Raw genomic sequence first — 26,616 nt, forward strand, 5'->3', positions numbered from 1 at the left:
ATACTACTGTTCTGGAAAAAAAATGTAGCAATAAAATGACTCCTAATGACATTCCACTGAATGCATAGATCAGTGTACTGTTCAGCCATCATCAGAGTCTTTCTCCTGCAGCGGATGGTGACAAATACAGAGAAAGACCCACAGCCAGACATTATGCAGAATGAGAGACCCTGGAACACTCGGCCCTAAATGGGATGTCTCTATCAAATCCCTCAGGGCTCAGAGAACCCCATGGAAAATGAGGGAGAAAGAATGTAAAAAATAAAAAGTAGAGGATATGAAGGAGATGAAGGAAACAAGGCCCTCTAAATCAACTGAGCAAAGCTCATATTAAACTCACGGAGACTGAGGCAGCATGCACGGGGCTTGCACGGTTCTGCACCAGGTTCTCTACCTATGAATATTGTGGTTTCCAGTCTGGAGTTTTTACGGGATTCCTGTCTGTGTGAACCAGTGGGTCTCCAATTCTTGTTGCTTCTCTAGGGCTCTTTTCCTTGTGTTGGTTTGTGTTGTCCAACTCCTATGTGATACTTTTTGTTTTATCTAATTGTATTTTATGTTTTGTTATATTTTATTATTATCCCTTAGAAGCCTATTTGTTTTCTAATGAGAGGGAAAGGGGAAGAGAATATGGATGGGAGAGGAAGAGAGGAGGAGCTGGGAGAAATAGAGAGAGGGGAAACTGTAATCAGGATATATTATGTGAAAAAATACTTTCTTCTGCTTAACCATGCTCGCGTGTATGCTTGCCTTCTCTCTCTCTCTCTCTCTCTCTCTCTCTCTCTCTCTCTCTCTCTCTCTCTCTCTCACATACACACACACACACACATACAGGTGTGTGTGTGTGTGTGTGTGTGTGTGTGTGTGTGTGTGTGTGTTCAGAATGAAATTTCTGCAGCTCCCTCTTACCTCTTGTTTGGTCCTTTGTATCATCTTTAATTCTGAGCATCTTTCTATAACTACTACCAGATCCCACTGCTAATATTCAAGGTCATGTTTTATACCAATGTAATAAGGTAATTTTAAGCAGAGGAGCAACATGATTAAAATTACCTTCTAAAGACATACTGACCATAGTAAGAATAAATGGGTTGTCAGTGAAAGAATGGATGGGAGATGGGGGGGGGGGTGGATAGGCAGAGGGATCCTTAAGGCCTGACTGCTGGCTACAAATGACCTTCATGAATGGATGGACCTTTTGTTTCATGGGTCACAATGTTACTATAAAATTTCCATTGTCTTGAGACTTAGCAAGCAACTAAGCAAGCTCTTCCCTAATGCCTGAATCAGATATAAACACTCTTGTGTTAGTCAAATTTCCAGGCTTCTGCTAGAATGGAGATAAATCAACTGAGAAAGGAAAGTTTTCTTCTGGATCATGATTTTGGAGGGTTTGGCCCCAGCAGGTTGTCTCCGCTGCTTTGGGGCCTGTAGCAAGACAGCCCATAATAGTGGAAGCATTGGTGAAGGAACTTGTTTACCTCATAGCAGACAGGAAGACATCAAAGTGGAGGGGCTGTGATTCTGATATTCCTTTCAATCACATGGTCCCTAACACCTACCCAAGTCCCATTAGCCATTGCCTCCCACTTCTACCACTTGTGAAGTTACCCCCATATCCAGATAGGGTGATGAACTAAGGAACAAACCTTCAACATATGAGCTTTTGAGGGACAGAGAAGATCCAAACTATAGCAATGCCTCATTAGCCAAACCTGATCTTGCTGGCAGGGCCAGGCACTTACTAAGCAGTTTATGGTTGTACCAACTCATTTAACCCTCCCAATAACCCTAGGAAGGACATGTGATTGTGTCATGCCCCCAGTGGAAAAATCCATAATTTAGAACTCAGACAGGTGGCCCAAATGAAGCCTCTTCATTGGTAGCCCATCCTGCTCTGTGGTTTGGAGCATGACTGATCAAATTAAAGTGTACATGCCCTCCTTGGTCTACCATGAGGAAATAACCTGTCTACAACATAATTGGCCAAAACTGTTCTAATAGCTCATTAATTAAGCCTGTTTTGAAACAACCTATCTATAATACAATTGGTCAAAACTGCTCTATTAGCTCATTAATTAAGCCCATTTTGAAATGGCCTATTTGCAAAACAATTGGCAAAAACTGTTCTATTAGCTCATTAGTTAAGCCTGTTTTGCAACATTAAAGAATAAGCTGCATCATCAATAATGAACAAAATGTAACTTTCCTCCCCACCCTCTCTCTCTCTCTCTCTCTCTCTCTCTCTCTCTCTCTCTCTCTCTCTCTCTCTCTCTCTCTCTCATACACACACACACACACACACACGCGCACACACACTTTGATTGGCTCATCTCTTTGGTGAGTTCCCTCAATGCCCCCCATGCCCCTCCACCATTCACAAACATCTCCTGTCTCTGACCACCTCTTTCTCTTGAGCATACCCCACAACTTCCATTAACCCAGTGAAGATGAATATTCAGAACTAGAGATCAAAGCCTGGACATTAAAATTCAGGATGGATTTGTGTTTCACTAATGACAGATGATACTGGCTATCTCTTCACGGAATGTTGGTCATTTGTGAACCTTCTTTGGAGAAGTTCAGATTATTAATTCGCTTAAAAACTAGATTACTTTAAAAAAACTAGATTACTGTCTTTTTGTTGTGTGGTTGTAAGAATTGTTTACATATTCTGAAAATAAGTTCCCTATATGGTCTATGACTTACAAATATGATCCCATTTTATGGGTTATCTTTTCCCTTCTTCATGGCATCTCAAAGCATTATTTATGTGTGAGAGGAAAAAGGAGCAACAGTGGAAATGTGAGGGTGTGTGTGTGTGTGTGTGTGTGTGTGTGTGTGTGTAAGAGAGAGAAAGAGAGAGATGGGGAGGAAGAGAGAGGGGACAGAGTGGGTACATGCTGGCCATGGAGAAGTGTGGAGGTCAGAGGACATCCCTGAGTGACCATCTCATCTTCTACCTTGTTTGAGACATGGTCTCTGTGGTGGTTTGTATATGCTTGACCAAGGAGTGGCACTATTTGAAGGTATGGCCCTGTTGGAGTAGGTGTGGCCTTGTTGGAGGAAGTGTGTCACTGTGGGCATGGGCTATAAGACCCTCATCCTAGTTGCCTAGAAGCCAGTCTTCTCCTAGCAGCCTTTAGATGAAGATGTAGAACTCTCAGCTCCTCCTGCACCATGCCTGCCTGGATGCTGCATGCTTCCTACCATGATAATAATGGACTAAACCTCTGAACCTGTAAGCCAGACCCAATTAAATGTTGTACTTATAAGACTTGCCTTGGTCATGGTGTCTGTTCATAGCAGTAAAGCCCTAAGACAGAAGCTGATACCAGGGACTGCTGTGATAGGCCTGACCATGCTTTTGTTCAGAAGAACGTGGATTTGGGGACTTTGGATTTTGAAAACACTGAAATGTTTTAAATGGGGCTTGATGGGCTATCCTAGTAAAGATATGGAAGACTTTGTTGCTGAGAGTGATTTGAACTGTGCAGACCTGGACCAAGTGGTTTCAGTGGAGAAGAATTTCACTATGTGCCCTAGAGATGATTTGGTGATATTTTGCCCTTGTGCTGCTTTTTGCCCTTGTCTGAAGAGTCTACCCGAGTCTAAGGTAAAGAGATTTATATTAATTGCACTGACAAAAGAAGTCTCAAAACAGTCTAGTAGAGATTTTGTTCTCTGCTTTAATCTTAGGAAGAACATTTTAAAGAAAAAAAAGCAAACTGAGAAAAGAAAAATATAAAAAATGTGATTCAAGTAATAATAAAGGGACACCCGAAAGTGAAATGGAACTGAGTCCTGTGTTCAAGGATATTAAATGGAATTAAGGAGTGGTGACCTCAGGGCAAGATCTCACCCAGCTAAACTTATTGTTAAGGCATTTGCAGTTGTAAAGAGGAGAGTTATATCATGTTAGGCATTATTAAAAGCTTAGGGTCAGCCATGGTGGTACACACATTTAATCTCAGAAGACAAAGGCAAGCAGATCTCTGCGTTCAAGACCAGCCTAGGACAGAGAAAGTTCTAGGTGAAGAAAAGCTTGAATCCAGGCGTGGTGCTACACGCCTTTAATCTCAGCCTTCAGGAAACAGTCATGCAGATCCCCGAGTTCACAGTCAATATACAGAGCAAGTTCCAGAACTGCCAAGTTTAGGCAGTGAGAGAGTTGGAAAACAGAAAGTTAATAACAGAATAAAGGGAGTCGTGTTCCAGTCTCAGCAAGCAGCAGAACCGGCAACTTCAGCCATGTGGATTTAGAGTCAAGAAAGAAGGGACTACTGAGACAATTGATGCTGCTTAGCTGGAGCTAAGAAATTACCCGTGATTAAGAAGAGACTGGTATCAATGATGTAAAATCTTCTGGGAAATGTTTTCGGAGAGCACAAAAAAGCTGTGTTCCAGAGACATCCAAGGATGTACCTCGTGCTGCAACTGGACTTGGTAATGTGTAAGAATCACCCAAGTGGTACTGGCGTTTGAAGGTATGAAGGAGTCATGGAGAGCAGCTGAGGCTTATCAGTGTGAGAGGCCAGGGAAGGTCATTGGTGAAGGTGCAACCATACCAGTACCATGGGAAGATCACCTCCACTAGCAGTAGTGGAGTGAAGTCAGCCAGAGCCTAGAGTGCTACAGAGGGCAAAGTTGGACGTGTGATCCAAGCCCTTTGGAGCAGCCCAGGAGATCATGTGCAAACCCCAGACATGTGTGAAACAAGAAGCTATAAAGTTGAAATTGCCTTGGAGACCCCAAGATGTTCAACATGTCAGAGCCGTGAGCTATATGCTCAGAAAAGCTGCTAACAGGGAGTAGAACCAGCTCAGGAGAAAGAACTCTGTTGCAGTCAACAAAGATGAAAAAGGTGTTAGAAATCTGAAGATCACATTGTCAACAGATATGGAAATGCAGACTTTGGAGTCTGCCCAGCTGGGTGCCTGTCTTGCTTTGGAGGTTGCAGTTAAGTGATTGGATGAATCTCAAAAGAGACTTTGAACTTTGGACTTTTAACATTGTTGAGACTGCTATAGAGTGTGGGAACTTTTGAAGTTCAACTACGTGTATTTTGCTTGAAGTTGGACTACATGTATTTTGCATTATGCTATGTTTAGGTATGACCCCCCAAAGAGTCACATGTTTGAACAAGACCATGTGGGCCCAGGAGTGGAATGTGGTGGTTTGAATATGCTTGGCCCATGGAGCGGCACTATTTGGAGGTGTGGCCTTGTTGGAGGAAGTGTATCACTGTGGGTATGGGCTTTAAGACCCTCATCTTAGCTACTTGGAAGCCAGTCTTTTCCTAGCAGCCTTCAGATGAAGATGTAGAACTCTCAGCTCCTCCTGCACCCTGCCTGCCTGGACACTGCCATGCTCCCACCTTGATGATAATGGACTGAACCTCTGAACCTGTAAGCCAGCCCTAACTAAATGTTGTCCTTATAAGACTTGCCTTGGTCATGGTGCCAGTTCACAGCAGTAAAACCCTAACTAAGACAATCTCCTCTACTGTTCAGGGCTGCACACACCAAGGCAACCAAGCTGTAAGTTTCCAAGGTTTCTCTCTTCATCTTCTCATCCTGGCACTTAGATCACAAACACTTGCGCGATTGTGTCCAGTAGTTTTTATGTAAATTCTGGGGATCTGAACTTGGTCATCAAGCTTGTACATCAGGCACTTTCTCCACTGAGCTCATTTTTTTCAGTTTTTTTGGCTTTTTATCCACCCCCTCATTATGTGCCTACTATGTGCCAGATACACATCCATCTTTGAGAGGCTATCCCTATACATGTATAGTATGTAAAAGTGTAGTAGGTTGTTAAACTTATCAGGCTAAGAGAATTTCAAGGTGGCATTATTGAGCAAGACTGAATATAGGCACTGGGCATGGAGAGTACAGCTGGGTTACTATGTTAATGTGTGGAATTATTCTATTACTATCCACACTGGTAGCACATAATCAACACTATCTATAGAAGACAGAGTCTGCTCAGCTAGTCGATACAACACAAACACACTAAAATTAAGCCATGGTAACATGGTGGTGGGTAGGGGTCTTTTTCCAGGTAGTTTTCCAGAGACCCTGAATGACAGAGGCTGTGCCAGCTTCCACTCTGACTTCCACATGACAAAGTTGCTGAAACTAAGAGTGTCGAGAAGTTGGCCAGGAAGGTGTCTAAGGGCCGGTCTCAGGGGTAGTGAAACACCACCCTACATGTTCTGCTACCTAGAGCTCAGTCCCGTGGCCACATCGAGCTTCAAGGGAGAGACTGGGAAATACAGACTGCCCCCATGTTCAGGAAGAAGAGAAAGTGGACTCAGATAAGCAGCAGGCACTCTTACAATAGGGAGTTACAAGGAAGGGCAAATTTGCCTGGCATAGTCACATTTATTGTACTATATTCAAGTTACAGACTTACACATTTCCAGGTAAGCTATGAGATCCTCAGATTTCAGCACTCAAAATGAAGTAGTAGGTATATAGAAAATGCCTATTAAGCAGCCAATGAATTATGTTATATTTCTGGATCAAGAATTCTCCTCCAGAGAGACCCTTGGTCTTGAGAGTGTTCAATGCCCCAGAGTAGGGGAATGCCAGGGTGGGAGGATGGGAGTGGTGGGTGAGGGAGCACCCTCATAGAGGCAGGGGGAGGGGGATGGGAAATGGGGTCTTCAAAGGGGGGGACCTGGAAAGGGGAAAACATTTGAAATGTAAATAAAGAAAATATCCAATCCAAATTAAAAAAAAAAAAAAAAGAATGGCCCTCCAAAGGTGATGTGTCAAAGGCTTGTCCTTAGGGTGACACCTACTTGGAGATATATAACCTTTTATAAGTGGGGCCTAGTAAGAGGTCTTTAAGACACTGGAGGTGTACCCTTGAAGGGGAGTATAGGACCCCACCCCTTCCTCTTCCCTTTTGGCTTACCAGTCATGCTTACCCTCACTCTCCCACAAGCACCATCTTCAATGGGTCGCCTCATCTCAGGCTCAAAGCATTTCAGCCAACTGATCATAAACAACCCCTGAAACTGTGAACCAAAATTGTTTCTTTCTTTATAAACTGATCCTCTCTGCTCTTTTGTTATGTTGACGGGAAACTGACTAATACGAATAGTGAAGTGTGGAACAGCAGCTGTTTCAACAAATTCTGTTGCTTCTGGAGACTCCGCATGGAATGTCCTACATCTCTGCGGCCAGGGTAGGGAAAGGTGCTTGATTTCCTCTTTCTAACGGCAGCGGCCGTGCATCCAGTTCATACAGCAAGTACATCAAGTCACTTGAGCACAAATTACCTATCTTTTGTGACATCTAGCATCGAGATTTTTGGTGTGTAGAACCCATTCCTAGTACTATGACCAAGTCTCTAATGTATGTTTTGGAAGTTAAGGGGCCAAATGGAAGCCATGACAGTAGAAAGAACTGATACTGTTTGAGGCACACACTGCTTTTGTAGTTCTATGGTTTTCCTGGGTGTAATAGCTTTTCCTTCATGTGTAGTGACAGGCTTCGCTTGTTCATGGACTCTTGTAAAGCCATGTAACACACTACCTGTGAGGATGACTACTCTACCAACTCGGAACAATGACGAGTATTTCTGAGTTTGTTCAGAAATTGGAACCACCAAAAACCGCTAGCAAGAATACACAATAGCACAGCCACTTTGGAAAATACTTGAGATTCCTTTAAAAAAAGTAAGGTGGAATTGTCATGTGATCTGACGATTCTTCTCCCAAGTACATACTCTAGAGGAAGAAAAACCAACTTTGCTCCTGAGGGGTCAAAGAAGCATCATTTACAGTAGTCAAAAAGTAGAAACCCAAATGTCCATCCAAACGGATTAACCAAATGTATTACATGCTTACAAGGGGACCCAGAGAAAGGAACAGAGAGCGCTGATTTATGCCAGGAGGTAACTGAACCTTAAAAGGTTGTACTTAGTGAAAGACTCTGGACACTAAATGACACCGAGCATAAGGTGGTTATGGGGTATACCCAGGATAAGCAAATCTATACGATAAAGTTAAATTACTGCTTCCCAGGGACCAGAGGGAGGGAGGGAAAGGTGTCTGACTATTATGGAGTCTATTATGAACTCGGTGAATATATTAAAACAAGCCCAGGGGAGAGGTTTTATGGCATGGGAATTATATATAGATACAGCTGTTTGTTTTTTTTTTTTCACAAAGAATTCCTAGAACTGTGCATTTTCTTGCCTCAGCCCAGTTAGTGAACAAAACAAAACAGATCAGTGAAACAAGTCAGAGAGCAGAGAGAAGATTGAAAAGCATTTAGCAAGCCTCAAGGACTCCTGGGACAGGATCGACCAGCCCAGCATACACATGGTGAGAGTTCCAGAAGAAGAAGAGAAAAAAGGTGGGGGGACACCAAACACGATGCAGAACTGTGATCGAATCGTCATCACGTTGACAAATATAGTAGCTTCTAGATCTCAGGATTTCAGCAAAGTTACAAAAAAAAAAAAATGTACAAAGAAAACTAGAGCTTCACTTCCTATCCACTCCCTGCTTCCTGACTGTGGATCACAGTTGAACTACTGGAAAAGTGGAAACCAAAGCTTATACAACTCACCGGGCTGAAAGAGGCCTCACCTGAATTAGAACTAAAGTAGGAGCTAAGGCTTGCTTCCTATCCAAAGGCTGGCAATCAGTCAGGGGACTCCTGTGTACTAACAAGGAAAAGCTAATTCTTATCATACAACCAAGTGAAATAGCCTTCAAATCAGTGAAATGTAGACTTGTTTCAGCAAAACACATGCTGAGAGGACCTGTCACTGGCACAATGACACCCCATGAGGGACTAAGGATGGTCTTGAGGCTGAGAAGAGAGGTCAATCAATGGATGGAAACCCAAATGAGAACAATCTCTGCTGGGTGTAGTGGTGTGTGTTTGTAATCCCAGCACTGAGGTAAAACAGTACACACCTGATACCAGCCTGGACTACACAGCGAGTTTTAACAGTAAGACACTAACTATATCTAAAATGGGGGGGAAAGCCAAATAAGTAGTTCCTGAGGAATGCGTCTGTCATATGAGACACTGAGAGCCACTGGTCTGCATGATATTAAATGGAGTTTCCTATAGACTATGTACTTCCTTTCCAATTAGAGATTTGACCACTTAGTCCATGAATTTCGTATAAACCTAATGGCTTCCAATCAGCCATTTTAAACAAGTAACAGAAAGGGCCTGGAGAAATATCTCAGCAATTAAGAGCACTAGCTGTGATTCCAGAGGACCCAAGTTCGATTCCAGTCCTCACATAGCAGCTCATAACCATCTGTAACTCAGTTCAAGGGGGATCTGATGACCCCCCCAAGTCCCACCACTCATGCACATGCTACACATACATACATACATACAGGCAAAGCTCTCATATGGATAAAATAAAATTTAAATTTAACAAAGCAGACTGGTAAGATAAGAATAAAACAGAAACATCTTCTATTTTAAATTATCAGAAGCCACCCAATAACTATCCATGAATAATACTCTCTAAAACCTACTAATGGGTGTTAGGGATTTGGCTCAGCAGTAGAGCTTAGCAGGTGGAAGGCCCTGGGTTTTGTCCCCAACGTTGCAAAATAAAATAAAATAAAATCTATTACTAAGACTACAGCTCTTTATATTGGACAACATCAATATATAAGCATCAATACAAAGTGTTTTGAGGCAGATCCTTGATATACTCTCTATGCTGGTATTAAATTCATAGTCCCTTTGCTTCAGCCTCCTGGGTGTGGGATTATAGGCATATGCTATCAGACCCAGCTTATAACATTCGTTTTAAAGTTTAATGTTGGTGAGCTGGTCTCCTTTTATAGACAGCGAGGGCCATGTGACTTACTTCCTTTTCTGACTCGTCAGAAAGTTCATACATTTTTCTCAATGACAGTAGCTATTCTTAGTCTAGCCAAGTATATAGCCCTAGCCTGTCTGGCCTTAAGCCCCTTAAATAAACTACCCATGCTGATTTCAGGTCAGAAGCAGGGCCAGGGAGCAGCCCTCCCTGCAATGTAACCATAGCATTTAACTAACCCCCCTTGCAATACCAACACTCACTGTAGCAGCCCCAGCCTCATCTGCATCTCCCATTCTCCACTACTGACATCCATACTCCCTGCTAATGACTTCTTTTAAATAGAACAAAAGCAATAAGATGAGTTTGTGGGGGAGATCTGTGGTCCAAGAGCAGCTTCATCCTTCAATGACAGAGTCTGGTGAGCGCGTGATCACAGGCATGCATGGTCCTTAGCTACTCTGAACATCAGGTTTACCTTCTGTGAACTGAGCTGAGTACTGAGCTCCCCCCCACCCCCCCCCAGAGCTATTATGTCAATCATCTGCTAATTTTAGGTACGTTGGAGTAAAGAATAGCCTTAATTTTCCTTAGGATACAAGAACATCTGGCCTCAGCTATAAGACACATAGTCAGACTCATTCTTACCACTTACCCTAACCCTAACCCTGACCCTGACCCTGACCCTGACCCTGACCCTGACCCTGACCCTGACCCTGACCCTGACCCTGACCCTGACCCTGCCCCTAACCTCCTGATCACACTGCTTCAGCCACTGGCTGCCCTTGGTCCTTGGACAACTCTATCACTTTCATGCCATGGGTCCTATTATCTCTCTTTGCTAACCATTCTCTAGGTATCTCCATGCTACCTCCCTAGAGAGGCCCTCCTTAATCACAAGTAAAGACCAGCAGAGATGGATGCTCTTCTGTACCAGCCCCCCATCTCGAGCTGTCAAATACATGGTTTCCCTGTGCTCTAGACATCCCATGTGCAGGCTGGGATAGAAGGCTTCTCTCATCCAGCAGAAACGAGCCACTGAATAGATGGGTTTAAAAAAATATATCAGATCCTCAGAAAATAAGAGTAGAGCTGGACCTGGGTTGGTGTCTGGAACCCATCCCCAAACCTTGTTCAACCTCTTCAATCAGCTACCACTGTGGTGCCAAGACCCTTAGAGACAACCAGGGGACAGAAGAGGCTGCTGAACAGGGCCTTCCTGGGGCTTCAGAGACCAGCATGGCAGTGCCTGGCAGAACAGTAACAGAACCACATGGGCCCTTGATGTCTAGCAGCTGGTGCAGAGTGACCCCGAGGTCCCTTGAGGGGACTGGTGTTAGGTCTCAAAATTCAGACAGGTGAAGGGACCAAAAAGTGTCACTGTCATCTTAAGAAGCAGTTCCTACCACTCTAATACATACACACTCATTCACACACACACACTCATCCACACATATACATACACACACTTACATATACACACTCAAACACATACACATATACATACTTATACACACACTCATATACACACATACTCATACATACATATACATACACACATATACACACATGTACATACTCATACACACACACACACATACACATCATGTCTAAGATTCTCTAGCTACCTGACACTTGCCTGTGGACTAAGATCTGACCATTCTCAGTAGGACCTCCCTCCCTGGCCAGGGCCCACATAATCCCTGGAAATATCTGCTTGTAGGACTATGACTAACACTTTGCCTGCAAATCCCTTCGCCTTGTTCACTCCCAAGCCACAGGCACCTGCCATTCCAACGCCAGCAACGAGAGAGATAACCAGCAACTCCCACCCCAGGCAAAGACAAGCTCCCGATACATCTGATTTTCAAGGCACAGTAAAATAACATCCTTGGTGCCCCCAAACCCCACCTCAGTCTGCCTTTCTTCTAAGAAACACCTGTGAAAATGGCATACCTGTGCTTGCCTGCACCCAAGGAAAGTGGTTCGAGTCAGAACCCTTCCTGAGGACTTTGAGAGAAGAGGCCACTGGGTTGCTGTGTCCTCAGTGCACTGTCAGATCAACCTGGCTCCCGGTTTACTTACCCTCAGACTGTATGTAGCAAGGAGAAGCAAAGTAGAACTGGTGACCAGCCACTGAGAGGGGACACCAGCCCTCTGCCACTTGTCCCCTCCTTGATAAAATATGTAAATAAAAATAAGACTTTAGAGAATTACTCAGGCACCCTCACCTTCCCTACCTTAGGGAAGTCCACCTGAAGTCACTGGTCCCAAAGAACAGGTGTTAGAATCCCTTCTTCTCCACATCTTCCTTCAACTAGTGGGATGCTGAGAGCCAGGGTCCTGGGCAGGGGAAACTTACCTCGCAGCCCAGGGGCCGCCATGGTGCTGGTCCCCAGATGCCAAGCCCCACTGGTGGCCCTTGGCCGCCCTCGCTCCACTCTGGACAGGCTTATGCGGCTGCCAGGGAGTTAATTCCATCACGGCTCAGCTCCGTCTGGACGTGCCCGCCCCTTGCCAGCGGCTGCCACCTCCTCCAATCCATCCCTCTCCCTGGGCAGTTCCCTGCGCTCCTCCTGCCCTGCTACGCTAGTCCAACTTCCAGAAAGGACCCCACTCTCAGGTGCTGCCAGAGTCACGCTGGGGTCATGCATGGGCTGCGGGCCAGGGAGTAAATGCTGCTGGCACTCCTCCACTCCACTCGGGAGCCTGAGTGAGCGCCACACAGCCGGGCTCGCCTGTGATAATTCAGCCGGATTATCTCATGAACTGCCTGGCTGATTAGTTTCCAGTCCCCAGCGAAGCCTCCTTCCTGTGGCACCAGTCTGCCGGCTACAGCCCTGAGTAGTAGTAGGGACTTAAACAGCAGGATGAGGCCCCTTCGCACACTCTACTCCATCTACGCCAGCAGCGAGGGGGGGCGGGGTCGCAGCCCCGAGAGTACACAAGGACAAGGGGCAGAGGGGAGAGGGCATGTGTTAATTTGAGCTTCCCCAGGAGACTCTAAGGCAGTGAAGAGTGTACCTAGAAGTTAAAAGCTGTGGGACAAGAGTGGTGTGTGCTTCCCTAGGGTGGCTTAGGGACCTGACCATGGACAGAGGAGGGGTGAAGAGAAAGCCTCCAAAGGGCCATTTCCGGGACGTGAGCTACATTCCAAGATGCCAGAAGCAAACGACGCTCCTTGATATTATGTCTCCTCGGTGGGAAAGCATTACATCAGTATCAAGTACGCTGTTTGTGATCACTGAATCTGAGAGATGTCTGTCCCCTGTTCTACAGAAGACAGTGGCAGAAACACAACCGAATGGAAAGAAAACAGAAAGCATCGTGGTCCAGCCTCGAGGATTAATGGCTGTGTCTATCTAAACCTCTTGACTTCGGGAGTCTCTCAAGTGCTTTGCTTTGCCCAGTGTTCATACTTCAGTCTCAGCCTCCAGTCTATGAGGCGATGACTTCCATTCATCCATTTTACACATGAAGCGTCCACGGTCTGTGTACCCCAGGTTCCAAAGCAGGCAGCCTCCTCCCGCGTCCCAGCACAGAACACCTTGCAGTTTCGCATCTCCCTCCCTCTTTTTCCCTCCGTTCTCCTTCCTTCACCTGTTTCCTGCTTCCAGGGACCCTTCTCCATGTCATCTCTACTCCTAAATTACTAAAAAGTCATTCACCTGCCATCCATCCCTCTTCTATCCTCCCCCAAGGAGTTTTTCCATGACACCCCCCTAAAACATGTTTAGGGGCTACCCTAGTTACTTTTCTGTTGTTTGTTTTGTTGTGGTGGTTGTTGTTGTTGTCGCTGCTGCTGCTGCTGCTGCTGCTGCTGCTGCTGCTGCTGCTGCTGCTGCTGCTGCTGTTTTAAAGCAGCTGGGGAAGAAAAGGTTTATTGAACATACATAAACTTCCAGGTCACAAACCATCATTGAGGGAAGTCAGGGCAGACACTGAAGGCAAAAACCCCAGACACAAGACCCATGGAGGAACACTGTTCCAGGCTCTCTCTAGTTCATTCCAGCTCTGTGAAGACCCAGCTGCTGGGGATGGTGTTACCCACAGTGGGCTGGGCCTTCTGACATCAGGCATCAATCCAGACAGTCCCCAGCAGACAGAACCACAAGCCAATCTTATTTGGGCCATCCCTCAATTACGAGTGCCTCAGATGACTCTAGGCTATGATAAGTTGTCAGGTGAAGCTAAGACTCTATCTCATTTGATCTAAAGGTGACCATAAAAAAAAAAGGGTCCTTAGCATCAAAGGCAGGCTCTGTCCTTAGGAAACCTGTAGGTAAAGGAACACAGACATGCACAGAGACATACATGTGCACTGGTTAGTTTTTGTCTACCTGACACAAGCTAGAGTCATCTGGAAAGAGGGAACCTTAATTGAAGGATTGACTCCAGAAGATTGCCTTTAAGAAAATCTGTGGGGCGTTTTCTTCATAAATGATTGATGTGAGAGGGTCCAGCCCACTGTGGGCAGTGCCAATCCTGGGCAGGTCGTGCTGACTTCTTGAAGAAAACAGGCTGAACAAGCCTTGGGAAGCAAGCCAGTAAGCAGCGCCCCTCTGTGTGCTATATAATCAGCTCCTGCCCAAAGGTTCCCAACTTGAGTTCTTGCCCTGACCTCCCTTCATGATAGACTATGAACTGTAAGCTGAACTAAAAACCCTTTCCTCCCCAAGCTGCTTGGGGAGCTGTTTGAACCCAGCAATAAAAAGCAAAGTAGGGCCGCCCACCTGATCCTCTTCCTGTGTTTTTAATTGGAAGATGGCTTTCTTGACTTGGCTTTTTTGTGTGAAATAGCACAAGAGAATAGTCATTCAGCCACCAAGGGCAGATCACAAGAAAACCAGCCAGCTGTCCTTGTTCTCAGGTAGTGTTAAGTGATCAGTCAGGAGAGTGACAGCCAATTCCGTGTCCCTGGATCTGGTTTCCTCCAGAGGCTGACCTTAGCAATGACTCAAAGTTAGGAAGCAGGGGGATGTGGAGAAATGACAGCCTTTGAATTATTAAGGAGATATATAAAACATTCATCTATGCTTCCTTCCCTCTGTCTACCCCACTCAGCTCTCTGCCAAACCTAGGCATCATCATGGCCTGTGCCCTGTGACAGAGCTTCTTGTGCAGTTCACCCTAGGCAGTGGCAGGTGGCAAAAACCTGGAGATGTAGCAGTCACTGAGTCCCATATGAATGACAGAAGATGACCAGCAACTGTGGTGCTCTGCGCTGAGTGGTCCAAGAGTTCTTGTCTAGCTGTAAGGCACTGGGGTTTTGAACAGGGTCCTGCCATTCAGACACTGCTTGACCTTTGCAAGCCATTTGACTTCTCTGGGCCATTTTCATTATCCGTACATGGGTCAGAGAGAGAAGACAGACTAGATGTCTAAATCTTTTCTGACTCCATTGTCTAGGACTTCTGATGAGGTAAATATGTGAAATATGTAAATATGTAAATATGTGAAAAGACTTGGGATGAACATTGGTACCCATCAACCCCCCAGAATACATCCAGGGCATCCCATTTGTCTTCGCAGCTTTATTCTCCCTCCCAGCTAGAATCCTTCCCTTCCTGCCAGCACAGTGTGCACGCTCTTCCAAAACATTTCCAAGAAAGACCACCTGTACCCAAGGGTGATGGTTCTGCATAGGGATTCAGGAACTAGACGCTGCTTTGTGTTAACTCTGCCCTTCCACTGGAGATGGCTGGAGCAGGAAGGGCCTTGTTAGCTGGCATAAAGCTAAAAACACAGAGCATCTCAGCCACAGGGAAGCAGGAGATGCCCAGCACTCTGCCACCCATGTTGTAAGAGTCACTGGTTCCCACCTGTGAGGATGGGTTTCTCCTTTTATGCTCATCTTTTACATGAGAGCACTTACAGTCACCCAGGACACTCGCACTTCCTAAGCACGAGTTATTGACGCTCACAATCCTTTGACTGAGATGACCATGTGAGTTTTACAGATAAGGGAACTGAGTCTGAAAGCCATGTAGGAGTTGTAGAAGACTATACACCTGGATGAGGGCCATAGGTAGAGCCCAGATCTGACTCTGAGCCTAGAGCTCATCTGCTATGACTTAGCCTGTGATGGGACCTGGCTTCTGTATCTGTTGGCATCCCATCTACAGGTACCTACTTCCCACTGGGACTGAGGACTGCTATGTACATAGATTTCTCATCCCTCTTCATGATGTCATCATTCACCCTGATTTCCAGGACCCACCTCTCTGCCATGCACAGAAGCAACCTGACTGAGAGATTTGAGAACTGGGTGTTCTTAAGTATACATTTATGGGTTCAGGCCACCAGGCTGAGTTTCTGGAGAGACATCTTCACCCTGTCCCTTCCCACCCAGAGGATGCTATAATCCTACTGTTTTCTGGATATTAGACAGCCTCAGCCTCCAGACACTGGGCTAGGAGTATTTGCAGAGAGACCATGTGCTTTGTCCCTTAAAACCAGCCTCAGACCTCAGATTCAGGTCACATCTGTCATCTCAGACTTCAGACACAGTCCACCGCCAGCCTTGGTTAAGATGAGAACTTGGCCTTTATTGTGGGCCCAGGAGGGCACAAAGGGCAGGAGGCACAAGGAAGGGATCTGGTTCTCTGGCTAGTCAGGCCATAGCATGGGCATCAGTAGGAATCCGCTGTAGCTGCACAGGCCTCACTTGCTGCAGTTCCGGGGAGAACACCTGCACTGCATGGCGTTGATGACCTCGTGGTACACGACAGAGCCATTGATGCAGTGCAAGGGCACGCGCATGGGCTCTGTCCTTGAGGGCAGGCAGCAGGAGCATTGCTCCTGCACATCCTCGATGTCAATGGAGTACACAGCTTTGCTGGCACACTTTCCCTGTAATGCAGCAGAGAGATGGGGCATCACAATGCTGGATGGGGCAGCAGAATTCTGGGACAACCTGTATCCTCCTCCTGTCTTACCCAGGGACCCCTGGGGGAGCTAGGCAGCTTCTAAAGGTAGATCTCAGAAAACTGTGAGCTTCCTTTCTCCAATTATTACACATACCCAAACCCCTCTGGCCATGATTTCCACACACACACTGATTGATCCTGAATCCCCATCTTCCACAAATGGCACCCCAGTTTCTTTACAAATCTGTTCTCATCTTTCTTCTGGGCTCAAACAGTTCTACTCACTAAGTAAAACACTTACTTTAAAAACAATGCTTATAGTCCCTTGTATCTCTCTTCCTCATAACTTTTCCAGATCCTTCTAGATGACAACTAAAGAGACTTAGCTTTTCCCACCTAGGTCTTCTTGAAGTCACGCAGCTTTTTACCTGGCAATAATGAATGTCCACTTCCTCTTGGGACTTACAATCTCCCACTTTGATGTACTGCACCTTGGCTGTGATGTCTTTGCAATCAGGCTCCTCACCTGTAGATCAGGCAAGAGGTGGAATTGGAGGGCTGGTTAGCTGGGGTTCTAGAGAACACTTTCCACATCCAGCGTCTGCACTAAGTTCGAACTGCTCCTCTTTCCATCAACAACTAACCAAGATCAGTTGCAGGAAAAGGAACTAAGTTCTTCAAGCTCAACTTGGCTGTTCCTGGTTCCTCAAATGCAGAGACATCATTGCTACTGGGATTAGCTCACTGGACAGTACAATTTTAATTGCAGAAGGAGCCAAGGCTCACTGTGTTTTTGTCATATAGACAGACAACAGTTACTTTTATACAATTTTAAATTTCATGGCCAGAGTAGGCATATCAGACTATAACTATAACTAATGGACAATGAAGTAGCCGCTAAATAGAATTAATATCAGCTCATGACTATATTTGGCTAAGAAGGCAAATGTCATGGTTACATACATATTCATTTCCTCTGTAGAGGCTCAGGAAGCTCCTAAGAACCTTTGTGCAACTGTCATATTGAGAGTTGCTACTTCTATGTCACCAGCATGAGAGCGTCCTTGTCTACAGTGGCCTTTAGAGCTGAAACTCTGCTTGACTTGACTCAATGCCAAGTCTAAGGTCTAACACCAGCTCACCACTCTGCCCTGAGTCATGATGGTTTTCCATCCTGGCATGGCTCCAAATCTAGGCCAGCCCTATAGACATGCTAGCCTGCCTCCCAACTTCAGAAGAATTCCATCTTAATGGGAAAGTCTTCCAACTGCACAAGAAAACAAATTTGGAGCCAATATGCAATGTTCTCTTGCTGTAGATTTCAATTCTTGAGCCTAGCTTATTTTCCTTATAAAAAGCTTACAACCTCCTGAACATATTGACCAATGAAGGGACCTTATTGCTGGTTTTGTAGATAACAACCTCTTAACCAGATCCTAAGAACAGTATCTAGAAAGAGTGCATCTCCTCTAATGGATTCCTGAATTCACATTCTTAAATGGTTCTGAAGGAAATTTGGAAAGAACCCCTCTCAGAGTATTTCCTCCTTCTGCTGTTCAGTGATGGCCATCACTGTGCTGTCACAGCCAACCATCAAGAAAAGAAGAAGTGATGGAAGGAATTCGTGCTTTTACCCTTCTCTAACTGCAACTGTGAATTTATGAATCTAAAACAACACACTAAACTAGAAAAAAATTAGTCTAAGCAAAAAATTTGTGACTTGTGCTCATGAACACAAAAATGGCCAAGGCAGATAGTGTCTGGTACACATCTCCAAAACCATCCACCACTTTACCAATTAGAGCCACCAGCATTGTGTAACTACAAAGTCAAGAGGGACCAAGGTTGACGAAAATAAGGGCATAAACTTGGGCTAGCCTTATGAAGCTCCTTCGTGATAGATATATGAACAATCAAGGATTCTAAGGTGCATAGGAGGCAAGAGATGGAGCAGGGAAAAACGTATGATTACTTCAGGGTGATTGGTAGGAGACTTGAGCCGGGAACAGGCTGATGACAATCAGGAAGGGAAGGTAGTTGGCTGAATGGGTAAACATAATGACCAACTCATAACTAAGAACTAGTTTTCTGGAATAAAGTTGATTTCAAACAGTGATGCCTAGCCTTGCTCTTATGGACACGGAAGTATAAGTAGTGGACTTACATGTGTCACAGCAGGTGCCTGGAATTTTCACAATTTTTCCCTAAAAAACAAAAAGGAAAAAGAAAGAAGGAAAAAAGGCACAAATAATTCAACATTGGCAAGTTCTCACATCATATGAATTCCTGGCTCAGAACTCAGAACTCTGAGCTGAAATCCCCAAAGGTAAACTGCTTTTGCATCACGATTGTGAGCCAACTGACCAAAGTGGTCAGAAACGCCATTCCCAGAAAAGAAAGTAAAATGGAGTCAATGTCCTGCCTCCCTGTTCAAAGATCATGGCTTCCCTCCAGTGACCAACCATTTTCAAAGTATCCTATGTCTCAGAGAACTATCTCTTCTTCACCATTTCATTGACTGCTCAACTAAGATGGCTATGTCTTAGACATTGTGACATTGCATAAGAGCTGGGCTGCACAGTGCGCCATCCTTAGAGTCAAACAGTGAGATCATCAAGACAAAGTCAGGATCTGAACTGCAGCTACTTACTCCTTCAGCCAGACACTTGTGTTCATTGAATGGTGGGCAGCCCGTGACCCTCTTCTCCCAGATGTACTCTCCTCTCTCGTTGACCCTGCACAAATGACTGTCACAGCCATCCTGAAATGTCTCATCTTGCTGAAAAGACAGAGGAGAGTAGGTAGAACAAATGCCATGGTATTGTTTAGATTACAAAGCTACCATAAGCTATGGCCTTGACTCCTTTTGAGCTGCTAAAACAACAGAGAACTATAGAAGAAGGATGAGACCATATGTAACACCCCGTGATCCACTCAGAGTACAGATTAGAGGTGCAGTTTTGGCTCCATAACTTATTTGTTATGAAGAGAGCTGCAGAAATATAAAAAGTCCTCAGACTATTCCAACCACGTACGTACTTACAAGATGAAGACACAGTAGCAGTAAACTGACTAATTCATAGCTAGATGAGATGGACCAAGACACCATCTCTCAGACCTACCAGTAAGTTCCAGAAGTCACAGGTGGGTCTGCTCACCCCAATTGCTTGTCTAATCCCACAGAGTCTCAAGGCTACAGAAAATCTTTTTAAAAACTTATCCAGATCATGAGGCCATACACCAACGACATACTTGTCAGGAAGAACAGAATGACAAGGCAGTCAAAGGACAACCCTGTTGCCTTCCACACGTCACCTACCCTTTCTTTAGAAAATGAAGTGCGAAAAGAAACCAACAATGACCACAAACTAGTCCTTCTACTTAAAGAAAAGACCCCCCCCAAGAAAAGACACTCCCTCAAAGAGAAACAAGAGAGTAGAGTGAGAGGGAACGCCTGAGTTCAGCTTATGCCCACCTTCAGGGTCATGATCCGTCCTCCTCTTAGCTGAATAGTGCAAGCTGTAGGCAAGCATCTCCCACAGCATTCACCCTGGCTCTTCTCTTCCCGATAGCCCTGGATCCAGGAAAGATGGCAGCCATGATTAACTTCCCACCTGGTTGACTTCTTACCTCTGCTATCCCACAGTTGCTCCCAGAGTACAGCAGGCATCCTAATTGAGCTAGATTTTGCCAGGCCTCACTCTTCCCTCTGACATTTCTTCCTTCTATCTGTGTGCATCTGCTCAAGCTGTAGCACTCTAACTTATTAAGGGAGACCTCTCCACTGAGCTCCGAACTTACAAATCCAACTGTGTACTAGATAACTATCTAATCATTGTCTTGGGACTCATTTCTACCAAAATGAGACTCCATTTTCCCCCTCCAAATACCACTCTTTCCTGGTTGTCTTTTATCTTGGCAAATAGCCTCTGACTCTGGCAAAGTCTTATTTTGTCTCCCTACTCTGTCCTTGCCGCCTCCCATAGGTTACCGCACTCCATTAGAATGACCTTCCTACAACTTATCCAGCCATGGCACTCTCCAGCTTAAGATCCCTTGAGTGCAGTTCTGGTTCTAACAGTGACACAGGAGCTTGTATTGGATGGACACCACACACACACACACACACACACACACACCCCTTTGGATAACAGTGGCAAACGGTTGACAGATAATAAAACAACTCTCAAAGGCAAAATCAGAAATAAATTGTTGGTTACTTGACCTTTAAAGGCAGGTGCAGCACCTGCCTTTAATCCCAGCACTGGAGAGGCAGAGGCAGGTGGATCTATCTCTGTGAGTTCGAGGCCAGGCTGGTCTACAAAGTGAATTCTAGGACAGCCAGGGCTACACAGTGAAACACTGTTTTGAAAAAACATAAAAGAAAAAAAAGAAAGGAAGGAAGGAAGGAAGGAAGGAAGGAAGGAAGGAAGGAAGGAAGGAAGGAAGGACGAACTCACTGGCCAGGCAGCCTAGCCTAACTGGTGAGATCACAGTGAGAGGCCATGTCTCAAAAACAGGCTGACAGCTGGCCTCTGGCTTTTGCATGCACACACATACATACACACACCCCTTTGGAGATAGGGGTGGGGGAGGGTGGTGAGGAAGGGAGAGAGAAAGGGGAGAACCTAGAAATAAATAAATAAATAAATAGTTCTGTGGGGTTGCAACCCTTGCCATTCTTGTTTTCATTTGGCCACCTGTAGTGACCACTGAACTGGAGCCATTCTCTGGGGACCAGAGGACTGTGACAAAATCTTTGACACTCTAAGCATAGCATCTGATGCCTCTACGTCTAGCATTCGGGAAGCTAAGGCAGGAAAACATCTAAAGTTTTAGGCTAGCCTGAGTTACTGTGTAAGACTTTATCTTGTAACCCAGGGTAGGGGATGACCTCTGATCAATCAGTTTTAGCACCCAGATGGAAGTCTCTGCCAACATGAAGGGCCAGCGTCAGTAAGCTTGCCCAGAAGTGAATTTAAGCAATTTGCTCCTCATAAATCAACCTATGAACTTGATGTGCCTTCTGGGGGTTGGACGTAAGAATGGAGCTCAACACAGAGGCAGGGAGTCTGGGCCCGGGGCCAAGAGTACCACTTTGAAATGATGCTGTTGGATTTTGAAGATCACGAGGCAGTGCTTCAATCGTGAGGTTGAAACTGTTTTTACAATGCATGCACAGTTCCTGGAAGGTACGCAAGCAAGGGAAATCAGAGAGAAGAAAAGAGGTGGGGGAAGCGCCGAGCAAATGTGAGCAATTGGTTCCGAGTCAAGCGAGGAAATGAAGCACGGCTTCCATCAATCAGGCCGACTTCATGGGAGCTTGCGTTCGGGCATTCTTAGTGAGTTTGAGAAGAACATAGGAAACTGTGTCCTGAGACAGAAAAGTGAACAGTTTTCTTCTATCCAAGAGGCGAGAAAATCCTGTGAGTGGAGAAGTAGGGAGGAAGGGGCAGGGAACAGCTAAAAGGACAATGGGTGACATTCACGCATCAGGGAGGCAGAGCCCAGCCAGAAATAGAAAAAGCAAAGAGGACTATAAAGGCCAAAGGAACAGAAAGGAAAGGGCAAGAGAGTGGAGAATAGAGAAGCCATGTTTTTCAGGAGACAGGAAGGGATATGTATTAACATGGGAGTGTGTGAAAGAAACAGGTACCTTCCCCTCCTAACACCCCAAATAGTACAGCCCCCATGGACCCGTGTGTTTGAATGTTTGGTCTGTATAGTTTTGGCCCATATTAAGAGGTGTGGCCTGACTGGGGTAGGTGTGGCCTTGTTAAAGGAAGTGTGTCACTGTAAGGGCATGCTTTGAGGTCAGGTTACACCCAGCGAGTCCATGTATTAGCACAGGCATTCACATTCCACAGACCACTTAAAAAGTCCAAGGACAACTGCTACTTGTCCATGATCTTAGAGACAGGGTCTCTTCATTGCCCACCATACTACATGCCAGGAACTTTCCTGTCCCTGCCTCCTATCTCTCTGTAGGAGCAGCAATGAGACTGTAGACATGTTCTACTGCACGCAGTTCTATGTGAATTCCTGGGATTCGAACTCAGGTCCTCATGTTTGCCCTAAAAGTACTCTACCCACTGAGCCATCTCCCCAGGCTCCTGATGAGCTATTGAGATGACTCAAATGTCTAACAATGAAAAGTAGATTGTAGGCCTTGGGACGCATCCGTTTAGATGAAGATCATGTAGAGTCTTGCACATTGCAAAGGGTCTCACAAGTATTTCGTGACTGATTTTTTTTAATGTTTTCAGAGTAGAGTGGAAATGTTTCTTATAATATGATTTTAAAGATACAGAGTTGGGAGCATAGCATCAAAATTGGAAACAGTGTGCTTAGTTTTAGAACACAGGAAGAAAATGCTAAAAAAATGTATTAAGACTAAATTGCCGTTATTTCTGAGGGATACGATTTGCGTAGGTGTACTGTCAGATATTTCCCATAATCAGAACTAAGGCAAGATTTAAGGAACCCAGTGAGGTCCTATTACTTGACTTCCACAGTGACCCCAGCCCTCAGTCCCTCAGACCCTCTTACCATGGGGCAGGCCTCACAGGTAGTCTTCCTGCACTCCAGCTTGAATCTGGAGATGGCATCTGTCTGCACGATGCAGCGGCAGGTGGTGCATAGGTCAACCATCACACTCTTCCCGGGCTGAAAACAGAGCCAGAGTCAGGCTTCCCAAAGGCCAGAGACTCCTTCAGCCTCTTCCCTCAGGCAGCCATCACTGAGATGTACCCTCTGCTTCTGGTGGCCATTCCCTCTGCCCCCTACCTTAAATGTGGAGACTGTAAAAGAGATAGCCAGACAGTGGGAGAGGTGTTCAATGGAAATGTGTTCAGTGACCATGACGTGATTCTATATGTACAAAAGGCATGCTCACATGCTTGGGGTATGGTCCAGGAGGTGAGTGAAGGGCAGTGAGCCCATGCCCTGAAGAGCAAGAAAGGTGGCCTCAGTGTGGATAGGAGACTGGAGATCCCTGGGAGTGGTTAGAAGGTCTCCAGCTTCCTTGCTTTTCTACCTTAGACTGCTCTGCCTACTCTTCTCACAGCATCCCCAAACCCATCCCACCACTTAGCTCCAACCTACCCCAATGATGGTGCCATTGAGCAGACAGGCTTCCACAGGCTCTGGGGGAACAAAGCAACATGTGAGTGTAGACACACCCTCCCCAAACATGATACCCTAACCACATCCTGGCCTCCCTCTCCTGTCTCCTGACAGTTCCCCACATCTTACCCCAGGGTGTTGAGTCTTCCTGCTTGGGCTACAGTGGCCTCTGTTCCCCTTTCAACCAATATATCCAAACTGTCCAACTCCTCACTACCCATCCTAATGGAAGTTGAGCCTCTGGGGCACTAGTTAGCTAAGTTCCTGGCTGAGGGGTGAGTGGGTGACTTATCCTTTGGGCTTGCAAAAAAAATAGTTTATGACTTATTATCGCTGTGTGTCTGTCTCTCTGCCAGCAGGGTTCCGGGATGGCAATGCCTTTCACAAGGTGACACAATATTGTCCTACCGAAAACACTGTCTCCAGCATCAGAGAAAGCTGGCCCAAGGAGAGACCACCACACACTCAGTCAGTATCATGAGGATTATACAAGGCAATAGTTAAAAAGCCATAGCTGGGCTCAGCCAGGCACAATGGCCTGTAGAAAGCTACCATCGCCTCCTCCTGTCTGCGTTCTCACTACTGCAGTAGCAACAGATTTTGATTGTACCTATTCTCTGAGTTGCTAAACAGGCAAAGAAGTCAGGGGTCTGGGGAAGAAAGAATCCTGAAGGCAAACGCAAGCCCAGCCAGGCCTGGCCAGCCCAACTCACCACAGTGGCAGCTAGGACAGCACTCTGAGGTCTCACAGTTCAGCTGGAAGCCTGTGGGACAGGTAGGGACAGCCAGCTGTGGGCAGGAGATGTTCCTCTGCTGCACAAACACTGCATCCTCCACGCGGACACACTCGTTGACGAGGCAGGGGTTCTCAGGAACAGCCCATCGAGATCCAACCTGCGGAGCACAGAGGCCCTCAGATGTGCCAGGCAAGACGGGGTCCAACAGCTTGTGGCAGAGTGCTGTTCTCGGGGAATGCCTTGGACTCTGAAAGTACGCTCTCATTCAAACTATAATTGAAACGGCAGGGTAATGTCCGCAGAGGGAATGGCGGGATCATTGCAGTAACTCTGATTCTAAGTTACCCTGACCAGAGTCATGTATCCCCTACACCACTGCTGTTAACTGGAGTAGTAGCATGGGGAAGTCAAGGGGCATGTTCCCTGCCATCCTTAGCATTGGCTCTGAGATGAACTGAGAGATTAAGGACATTTCCAACAGCAATGTGGGCTGGCACAGAACAGACAGAGAGGAAACTCCCCCCTTTAACCTGTTGCTTCTCTCCCTTGTACAGGGAAACGGGAAGCTTACATAGGGCTAGCAATCCCAGTCCCCAAACCCTGGGCTATCTGCAAACTGTTCCAGAACTCTCTGAGCTTGCAGATGACTGGCCTTGCCTGAAAGGACTGAGTGTTGTTCCTATGGTGTTTGGCGTCCTGCTCTCTAACAGCAAAGACAACTGAGAGCCGAAAAATACGCAGGAGATGCACATCTGTAATCCTAGCTCTCCAGATGCTGAAGCAGAAGGATCACGAGATCAAGACCAACCTAGGATGCATTGACAGATTCTGTCAAAGAAAATGAAGAAAAGGAAAGGAAGGAAGGGGGGAGATAAAGAAGGGAGGAAAACAGAAGGAGGAAAGGAGGGAAGGGAAGACGGAGGGGAAAAGGGAAAGCCACCAGAAGATTCTCCCTGGAAAACCTATTACAATGAGTGCTACCTTGCCGGTTAGTACCCAGATTCCTAAGCAGCTGCATTCTGCTCTCCTCAGCTCTGACCCACTTCCCCTAACTCTTGCCCACCATTCTTTATACAGATGTAATGCAGAATGTGCCAGACACTTGAAGCCATTATCTTTGCCTCTGCATACCACTTGATACGTTTTGGCCATGGGAGTCATTAAGGTGACCTTTCCCCTCCCACCTCTAAATGGTTCCTGATGTGATCCCAGTGGCAAAGCCCCAGGAGACACCAAGTCTTATAGGTCAGGTCAAGACCTGGGCTGAAAGAGAGCTGTTGACACAACCCCAGAGCATGCAAGCACTGCTGTGGGTTAGGCTGCGTGAGCCATGCTGGAGATGGAGAAGGGGCAGGAGGACTGAGTACCATAGGGACCAGCACTTGATCTCTAAGATGGAGCAGCCTCTGCTCTGAGCTGGGCCTGTGCTTGGGGACTGGAGGGTGGGGGTGACAAAACTGCCTCAGTCAAGGATAAGTGAGAAGCAGAAGAGCTAAAATCATTTGAGGGGGGACACACAGACAGAAAATCCATGGGTAACTGAGTCATGAAGGGGCAGTGGACATCCGGATGGGGAAACTAAGCTATTCTGTTACCGCTGAGGAGAAAGACCTGGGTAGGAGATGACCCCAGAGGGACAAGACACAACCTTCGCCTTTCTTTCTCTAAGACAGAGTATAGTCATCCTACTGGAAGGACACAGAGGGAAGGACCCACATGGCCACCATGCATTCTTCTAACCCTGCCTCTGAGGATCTCTGGGATTACACTATCAACTCATCCTCCCTAACTGGAGGGAAAGAATTGTTCTTAGTCTGACATCAGAACTACGATTATCTAGAAGACAACCCTCTGTGGTTAGTAAAATGGCTTGAACATGGCATGGTGGTACACACCTATAATCCCAACACTCAGGCGGCTGAGGCAGGATCATGAGTTTGAAAACAGCCTGGGATACGTGGTAAAATTAATGTCTCCAGAAAAGAGGGGAGACAGCTCTTGTTTGCCGCTTGTATTTGTGCTGTGTCCAGCTTTCCTCTAGAAGCTTCTTGTTCAAGCAGATGGAAGAT

At 46.0% G+C, this 26,616-nt stretch overlaps 1 protein-coding gene across 2 annotated transcripts in view; it reads right to left on the reverse strand.

Moving 5' to 3' along the window:
- Nucleotides 1-16,343: 16,343 nt before the first annotated feature.
- Nucleotides 16,344-26,616, reverse strand: part of Vwf (von Willebrand factor) — a 135,771-nt gene continuing 125,498 nt past the window's right edge. For both annotated transcript variants that reach the window (XM_085839881.1, XM_085839882.1), the window contains exons 45-52: nt 24,524-24,704; nt 23,790-23,830; nt 23,235-23,351; nt 20,161-20,259; nt 19,336-19,464; nt 18,850-18,889; nt 17,114-17,211; nt 16,344-16,668 (exon numbers count right to left, since the gene is read on the reverse strand). In XM_085839881.1, the coding sequence (XP_085696007.1) occupies nt 16,480-16,668; nt 17,114-17,211; nt 18,850-18,889; nt 19,336-19,464; nt 20,161-20,259; nt 23,235-23,351; nt 23,790-23,830; nt 24,524-24,704 (894 nt within the window). In that variant the 3' untranslated portion in view covers nt 16,344-16,479. The remainder of the gene's footprint in view (nt 16,669-17,113; nt 17,212-18,849; nt 18,890-19,335; nt 19,465-20,160; nt 20,260-23,234; nt 23,352-23,789; nt 23,831-24,523; nt 24,705-26,616) is intronic.

The sequence above is a fragment of the Mus caroli genome, unplaced genomic scaffold (assembly GCF_978045245.1).
Source record: "Mus caroli unplaced genomic scaffold, Mus_caroli_1 scaffold_7, whole genome shotgun sequence".
NCBI classification, from domain to species: Eukaryota; Metazoa; Chordata; class Mammalia; order Rodentia; family Muridae; genus Mus; species Mus caroli.